Source organism: Tachysurus vachellii, chromosome 9, assembly GCF_030014155.1.
Source record: "Tachysurus vachellii isolate PV-2020 chromosome 9, HZAU_Pvac_v1, whole genome shotgun sequence".
NCBI lineage: Eukaryota > Metazoa > Chordata > Actinopteri > Siluriformes > Bagridae > Tachysurus > Tachysurus vachellii.
Window position 1 is genome coordinate 184,265 of NC_083468.1, and position 10,000 is coordinate 194,264.

General features: G+C 40.9%; 1 protein-coding gene across 3 annotated transcripts in view; it reads left to right on the top strand.

Annotated features, from left to right (window-relative positions):
- Nucleotides 1-10,000, top strand: part of LOC132851757 (rho GTPase-activating protein 42-like) — a 65,619-nt gene that overhangs the window by 2,498 nt on the left and 53,121 nt on the right. For all 3 annotated transcript variants that reach the window (XM_060878748.1, XM_060878747.1, XM_060878749.1), the window contains exon 2: nt 9,777-9,872. In XM_060878748.1, coding sequence (XP_060734731.1) covers nt 9,777-9,872 — 96 coding nt within the window. The remainder of the gene's footprint in view (nt 1-9,776; nt 9,873-10,000) is intronic.

A 10,000-nucleotide genomic window follows, 5' to 3' on the forward strand; every position in this document is an offset into this window, starting at 1 on the left:
CAGTAAACAAGATTGTGTACCCATATTCAGCCCTTACTCTGATTGTGTGTGTGTGTGTGTGTGTGTGTGTGTATGTGTGTGTGTGTGTGTGTGTGATTAACAGTTTTAACCTTCAGTCTTTCATGGTTTGTGAAGTTCTTCTTGTTCAACTGCAGATAAACCAGTGGGTCCAGGAGACCCACTTTTGTCCAGGAGACGAATCAGACACCAAATCCAGCATGTGATTAGAGCAGTGTGTGCATCCTGCTCCTTCTCATAAATTACACACCAGGAACCGGCAACTACACACCATGCTGAAATTACAGGGGAATGTGTGTGTGTGTGTTTGTGTGTGTCTGTGTGTGTTTGTGTGTGCTCCATAGTTTAAAGGGCAGGGAGGAACAGAAACAGAAAAGCTCTCCGTGTAGATGTGACCTTTAGAAAAGTGGCTTCTGAACACATTACACTACTTTACACAGTGTTACACAACATTACACAATATTACACAACACAATGTTACACATCATAAAATGTACTCACTTAAGGATGACACAGCTTCTGCATGTTTGTGGTCTGAAACTCATACACACCTTAGAGTCCTTACACGCACACACACACACACACACACACGAGCACACACACACACCCGTGTTTAATCTATTTCCCTTTCTTTTATGAGGAGAGAACACAGTGGAGACTCTTGGGTGTGAGAATGTATGAATGCAGCACTGAGGATGTGTGTTTGTGTCCTGCTCCTCTTCTGCACATGTTACTACACTAATACACACTACACTACACTAATACACACTACACTACACTAATACACACTACACTAATACACACTACACTACACTAATACACACTACACTACACTAATACACACTACACTAATACACACTACACAACACTAATACACACTACACTACACTAATACACACTACACTAATACACACTACACAACACTAATACACACTACACTACACTAATACACACTACACTAATACACACTACACAACACTAATACACACTACACTACACTAATACACACTACACTAATACACACTACACTACACTAATACACACTACACTACACTAATACACACTACACTAATACACACTACACAACACTAATACACACTACACTACACTAATACACACTACACTACACTAATACACACTACACAACACTAATACACACTACACTAATACACACTACACTACACTAATACACACTACACTAATACACACTACACTACACTAATACACACTACACTACACTAATACACACTACACTACACTAATACACACTACACAACACTAATACACACTACACTAATACACACTACACTAATACACACTACACAACACTAATACACACTACACTACACTAATACGCACTACACTAATACACACTACACTACACTAATACACACTACACTACACTAATACACACTACACTAATACACACTACACTAATACACACTACACAACACTAATACACACTACACTACACTAATACGCACTACACTAATACACACTACACTACACTAATACACACTACACTACACTAATACACACTACACTAATACACACTACACAACACTAATACACACTACACTACACTAATACACACTACACTACACTAATACACACTACACAACACTAATACATACTACACTAATACACACTATACTAATACACACTACACTACACTAATACACACTACACTACACTAATACACACTACACTACACTAATACACACTACACTACACTAATACACACTACACAACACTAATACACACTACACTAATACACACTACACAACACTACACACTACACAACACTAATACACACTACACAACACTAATACACACTACACTAATACATACTACACAACACTAATACACACTACACTAATACACACTACACTACACTAATACACACTACACTACACTAATACACACTACACTAATACACACTACACAACACTAATACACACTACACAACACTAATACATACTACACTAATACACACTACACAACACTACAATACACTACACAACAGTACAATACACTACATAACACAACACTAAACTGCACTAATCCACACTACACAAAACTACAATATACTACACAACACTACACTACAATACAGTACACAACACTACACTACAATAATCACTACACTCATTGTGTTATTTCTACTTTCCAAAGCTTCTGCCAGGTTTTCACAGTGGTGTTGAATGGGAGAAGAGTGTAAAAGGAAAAATCAGATCACTGGTGTGTGTTAGTGTGTGTTAGTGTGTGTTAGTGCGTGTTAGTGCGTGTTAGTGTCTGTGTTATTTTGGATCCTGTAGCGTATGTGTGTGTGTTTGTGTGTTATTACTGCAGGCGAGTCTGGACATGTCCCATTACTTCCTTTCTGACTCACTTAAAGGACGAAGACTCATCATCATTGTCACATTCTGTCTCACAGTGTAATGAATATTAATGAGCTTATAATGAATATTAATGAGCTTATAATGAATATTAATAAGATTAACAGAAGAGACGCTACATTGTGCACAACACTAAAGATGCCACACATCTGCTTTAATCAAGCTTTCTATGTTCTGTGTGTGTGTTGTGCTTGTATTCAAACACCTTAACACACCTCCCCTTAACACACCTCGCATTAACACACCTCGCATTAACACACCTCCCCTAAACACACCTCCCCTAAACACACCTCCCCTAAACACACCTCACATTAACACACCTCGCATTAACACACCTCACCTTTACACACCTCCCCTAAACACAGCTCCCCTAAACACACCTCACATTAACACACCTCACATTAACACACCTCACCTTTACACACCTCCCCTAAACACAGCTCCCCTAAACACACCTCACATTAACACACCTCAGATTAACACACCTCGCATTAACACACCTCACATTAACACACCTCCCCTAAACACACCTCCCCTAAACACAGCTCACATTAACACACCTCTCATTAACACACCTCGCATTAACACACCTCACATTAATTCACCTCCCCAAACACACCTCCCCTAAACACACCTCACATTAACACACCTCGCATTAACACACCTCACATTAATTCACCTCCCCTAAACACACCTCACATTAACACACCTCCCCTAAACACACCTCCCATTAACACACCTCCCCTAAACACACCTCACATTAACACACCTCCCCTAAACACACCTCCCCTAAACACACCTCACATTAACACACCTCGCATTAACACACCTCACATTAATTCACCTCCCCTAAACACACTTCACATTAACACACCTCGCGTTAACACACCTCACATTAACACACCTCCCCTAAACACACCTCCCCTAAACACAGCTCCCCTAAACACACCTCACATTAACACACCTCCCCTAAACACACCTCACATTAACACACCTCACCTTTACACACCTCCCCTAAACACACCTCACCTTAACACATCTCCCCTAAACACACCTCACATTAACACACCTCCCCTAAACACACCTCACATTAACACACCTCACCTTTACACACCTCCCCTAAACACACCTCCCCTAAACACACCTCACATTAACACACCTCCCCTAAACACAGCTCCCCTAAACACACCTCACATTAACACACCTCTCATTAACACACCTCACATTAACACACCTCCCCTAAACACAGCTCCCCTAAACACACCTCACATTAACACACCTCACATTAACACACCTCACATTAACACACCTCCCCTAAACACAGCTCCCCTAAACACACCTCGCATTAACACACCTCGCATTAACACACCTCACATTAATTCACCTCCCCTAAACACACCTCCCCTAAACACACCTCACATTAACACACCTCCCCTAAACACACCTCACCTTTACACACCTCCCCTAAATACACCTCACATTAACACACCTCCCCTAAACACACCTCACATTAAAACACCTCACATTAACACACCTCACCTTTACACACCTCCCCTAAACACACCTCCCCTAAACACACCTCACATTAACACACCTCACCTTAACACACCTCACATTAATTCACCTCCCCTAAACACACCTCACCTTAACACACCTCCCCTAAACACACCTCACATTAACACACCTCCCCTAAACACACCTCACATTAACACACCTCACCTTTACACACCTCCCCTAAACACACCTCCCCTAAACACACCTCACATTAACACACCTCACCTTAACACACCTCACATTAATTCACCTCCCCTAAACACACCTCACCTTAACACACCTCCCCTAAACACACCTCACATTAACACACCTCCCCTAAACACACCTCCCCTAAACACACCTCACATTAATTCACCTCCCCTAAACACACCTCACATTAACACACCTCACCTTTACACACCTCCCCTAAATACACCTCACATTAACACACCTCCCCTAAACACACCTCACATTAACACACCTCACCTTTACACACCTCCCCTAAACACACCTCCCCTAAACACACCTCCCCTAAACACACCTCACATTAACACACCTCCCCTAAACACACCTCACATTAACACACCTCCCCTAAACACACCTCACATTAACACACCTCACATTAACACACCTCCCCTAAACACACCTCACATTAACACACCTCCCCTAAACACACCTCCCCTAAACACACCTCACATTAACACACCTCCCCTAAACACACCTCCCCTAAACACACCTCACATTAACACACCTCCCCTAAACACACCTCACATTAACACACCTCACATTAACACACCTCCCCTAAACACACCTCACATTAACACACCTCACATTAACACACCTCCCCTAAACACACCTCACATTAACACACCTCCCCTAAACACACCTCACATTAACACACCTCACATTAACACACCTCCCCTAAACACACCTCACATTAACACACCTCACATTAACACACCTCCCCTAAACACACCTCACATTAACACACCTCCCCTAAACACACCTGGCCCACACACATATCTTCAGCATCTCAGTATCTTGTGCACAGGTTATTCTTGTGGATAATCTTGAACACTGTTGTCTTTAAATGCATCGCGTATGAAATTCGGGCTCTCGTGTGAAGTCCAAGCCGTGTATCTTCTGGTTTTGATTTGGAGCCTAATTTCATCACCACTTTATCATTTGATTTATTTAGTTTTCACAGTTTAAAGTCATTAAAATTGTCTCTAATCCCAGTGAGTCTGAATCCCAGGTGTATATGTGCACTATGTAGTGAACATGATTTAGACCCTACCTACTGCACTACACTGTGCACTGTTAAAGTGCTCTTGAAAGGTTTTTGGGACATAAATCAGACCCCGGTTCTCCCCTGGAGCCGGATCCTTCATTCATGCATTATTGATAAATTAGCCTCACCTTTACTGAACACACTGACAAACCCAGAGCTGTTTATCGAGTGAAAGTGCTCAGTGTCGAGCCGGTCGAGAGCCTGCTAGCAGATTTAGCAGAATCTGATGCGGCCAGTGGAGGATCAGTCGACTCTCAGCACCAGCAGCAGAAGGTGGATATCGATCACAATGGTTTTGATATCTGCCTTGAAGGGAAGGAAAGATTTTTCTGATGGAGCTCATGGTGTTTAGAGGATAAGGAAGATACGGAGCGCTGATTCTGTTTTATTAACTAAATAAGACTTATGTTGAATTATCTTTCTAACAGATGCAATCAGAGAGTTAATGTTTAAAATAAATGAGTGTTGAAGAGGATTTAAAACATTTGTATGAAATATGATGGGTGTAGAATGTGAACAGTAAATTTAATTCAATTCAACTTTATTTGTATAGCGCTTTTTACAATAGTCATTGTCTCAAAGCACCTTTACAGAACATAAACTTAGAACAGAAGGTAAACATAAGGAGTAATATAAAGAATTACTATAATTAAAAAATCAAGATTATTACTAGATAGTTTTAGTTCACAATGTGTTTGTATTTATCCCCAATGAACAAGTCTGAGGTGACTCAGGTGACTGTGGGGAGGAAAAAACTCCCTTAGATGGTAAAGGAAGAAACCTTGAGAGGAACCAGAGTCAAAGGGGAACCTCATCCTCATCTGGGTGACACTGGGGGTGTGATTATAAATATACAGTCTGATAAATGTTGTGTTGGTGTAAAAGATCACATGGAGTTCACATCTCATCTTTAGTATCACAGAGTCTAACTGGAGCTGGTAGATCTGTAGATGTCTCAGGATTCTCACAGAGTCGCCTTCGTCTCAGTGGAGGTCCAAAATCTTCATGGCACAGAAGACGATCAGAGCTGATACAATGTCTGGATGCCTCGTGATGGGTAGAAAGAGAGAAGCAGTGTAGAGGAATTAATGTCTGATGTAATAGTGCACAATATTATGGGATGTATTATGTGTACGTCTGACTAAAGAGATGAGTTTTTAATCTACATTTAAACTGTGAAAGTGTGTCTGAGCCCCGAACACTATCAGGAAGACTATTCCAGAGTTTGGGAGCTAAATAAGAAAACGCTCTACCACCTTTAGTAGACTTAGATATTCTGGGAACTACCAGAAGTCCTGAGTTTTGTGATCTCAGAGAGCGTGAAGGATTGTAACGTGTTAGAAGACTAGTTAGATACATGGGAGCTAAACCATTAAGAGCCTTGTACGTAAGTAGCAGCAGTTTGTAATCAATTCTAAACTTAACAGGTAGCCAGTGTAGAGATGATAATCTTTTATTTCTAGCTTTACAAAAGATGATATTAATTTACTAATCTAATAACCATTCATTTATTACATAATTAAAACTAATGGCTAGTTAAACAAATACACATTTACTTTGGATTTAAAACAGCTGTGAAGATGAAGAACGTTCCTGCTGAGACATTTATTACGTTCCTTCATGAACGTCGGAGTTTAATGTAGAATCAGGAGGTTTGTGTTCAGCTGCTGTGGCTCTGCTACTGAATGTGACTCATGTGTCATCGGTGTAGGAGTGAAAGACATCAGGTTTGGATTTAAAGTCACCTCAGGCTTGTTTATTGGGGATAAATACAAACACATTTAAATATAAGTCTAATATTAATCTTAAATTTCTGTTTAATATTAATTTTTGTATTATAAAGTTTTTGTTTTATGTTTCTTATGTTCTGTAAAGCTGCTTTTGAGACAATGTCCATTTTTAAAAGCGCTATACAAATAAGTTCGAATTGAAAGGAAGATAAAATGGATCTGAAAGAGAATCTTGGGGGACACCAGAATGGATGCCAGCCAAAACCTGCAGAGAATGAATGATTGGTGTGTTTCCACTGAGGAATGTGGAAGTGATGCTCTGGAGAAAGTGACCTTCTGTACTGAAGGCTTTCACTGAGCATTATAAAGCACAGAAGATGTTCCGTTTGTAAGGAAGTTGAAAACATGGACGTGTCACAGTACAGAGTCTGAAACTAAAGCAGAAGAAAATCCATTTCTTATTTCATCAACTATTCACAGAGGCAGAGATGAGGCTGAGGAGCTCCAGTGAGGTCTCGCTGCTCACACGGCCAGCTTTGTTTCACTGTCAGATACAGGGAGAAGATGACGACACATAAATCACTCGGCCGTCCTGCCTCCTGCTTCAGAGGCCACAGAGTGAATTCTCGGCCTGACTGCTTTCACAAGTTTTTTGCTTTTAAAGTATTAGAAAGATATGATCATGGAAAAGTTGTATAAATAAAGGGATGAATGAAACAGCGCCGTCTTTTTCTTCCGCTGACGATCATTTCCGGCGTCTTGTTTTCTCTTGATATTCTCTTTGCTCCTACATTTAACAACTAATTACGGCTCATTTATGTGTAAATTAGAGTCATTTAGATGCCAGAAATAGATCCTGGTAGTAAAATGTGCAAACAGATAATTAGTTGTTATCAAGTTGTTTGTTGAAGATCAGCGTTTGAAATTGAGATGAGTCTGTAATGAGAATTTCAGAGTTGGAGACTTTTGAAGAGTTTTTACCAAAATGAGTTCGTCCATCAGTGATGAACAGGATTTTAAACTCAAACTCTCAGATTCATTCATTCATTTTTATTCATTTTTTCGGTGTATGTTCTGGTGGCCAGAAGAAGTTCAGTCACACATACCAGTCTCTCCAGGCCCCAAGCTGGCTGTGACATTTGCTATGCGGCCAAAAGTTTGTGCCCCCTGACCATGACACTCATATGTGTTTGTTCCCCAAACTGTTCCACACACTGAGTCACACAGTTGTACTGAACGTCTCTGTGTAACTTTACAGTTTATCTTCAGCTGAACTCAAGAGTCCAAACCCTGCTCCATGAAGACATGGTGTGGAGGTGAAGAACTCGAGTGTCCCACACTGAGCCCTGACTTTGACTCAACACCACTGAACACTGACTGAACCCCAGACCTCCTCACCAACATCAGTGTCTGATCTCACTAATGCTCTTGTAGCTGAATGTTCAATATTCCCCACAGACACAATCCAACATCTAGTGGAAAAGACTGGAGCTGTTTGTAACAGTAAAGGGAATAAATCTGTCCACAAGCACATGAGGTGTGATGCTCAGGGGTGCACAAACTTTTGGCCTTACTGTGTATAATCACTCTACCTGGTCCTGGAACCCACCCTGGGGTTTGGAGTAAATTGCCCAATCCATCTCAACTGTCTCCCCATGTTTCAGCAGTTCTGCTGTGAGGTTCTCTCAGGTTGTGGAGCTTCTTGCTTTAAATTGATTGCATTGTCTCAAAGCATCTTTACAGAACACAAAGAAAACAAAAGGTTAATATAAAGATTAATAAAATACAAAAAACTCAAGATTAATATTAGATATATTTAAATGTGTATGTATTTATCCTCAATGAACAAGTCTGAGGTGACTCAGGTGACTGTGGGGAGGAAAAACTCCCTTAGATGGTAAAGGAAGAAACCTTGAGAGGAACCAGACTCAAAGGGGAACCTCATCCTCATCTGGGTGACACTGGGGGTGTGATTATAAATATACAGTCTGATAAATGTTGTAGTGATGAGGAGGTTGTTGTCCTCAAACACCACACGGAGTTCACATCTCCTCTTAGAATGTCCAAATACTTCATGAAGCAGAGTTCAACTGGAGCTGGAACATCTCTAGATGTCTCAGAAAGCCATGAGGATGAAGCTTCTGAATGTTCAGAATGTGCTTCACATTTTCACTGGTGGTTCTGTAACCCAGCAACTCTTGTTGCTCTCAGAGCTGATGTTCAGATGGTTGTGGTCTACAGTGCTGAAGCAGGTCCTGGTGTGGTCTGTGCTCTCAGGCTGATGTGTCAGGAGCTTCCTGAAGGCTCTGAGCTTTGATGTAGTTCCATATCGTGTGTTTCACTACATCTCTGTACGTGATGTTCGTCGTGTCGTCAGTGATCACGACGTCATGTATCAGTTCTCTGTTTCAGAAGATTTCTTACTTTATTTCTGATATGTATTTGTGTCTTTGTTGAAGAGCTACAGTGGGTCCAGGAGCAGCTGCAGAGGTTCCATCTTTAACGTCTCATCACTGAGGTGCTTCTCAGCACGACTGCATTCAGTGCAGCTTTCAGACATAAAACCTGCAGCACAAATAACGGCTTTGAGTTCCATACGAGTTACAACACAATCGTGTCGACATTTGTGTGTTTTAGGTCTTGTGTGATATTTCTGTAAGATTTCTGACACTTTTAATCAGCAGGTTTCTGACATATGAAGACCTCATTTCTGTTGATAACCACACACAGATTAAAGGACACACACTTCTCAGACTAACCTGTGTGTTGTGTGTGTGTGTGTGTGTTGTGTGTGTTTGTGTACAGATTTGTCTGAATGTGTGTTGAAGTTTGCTCAGTCGCTGCAGGAGTTTCAGTTCGAGTGTATCGGTGACGCAGAGACAGACGACGAGGTGAACGTTGGTACGTATAAACATTCGAATTGTAATTATTAATAAATTATTTTATTAATTAAAACTGAAAATATTTATAAATTCTGTTAATCCTGAATCACAGTGACGACGTCTGTGTCCTCGTGTCCCATACGAGCA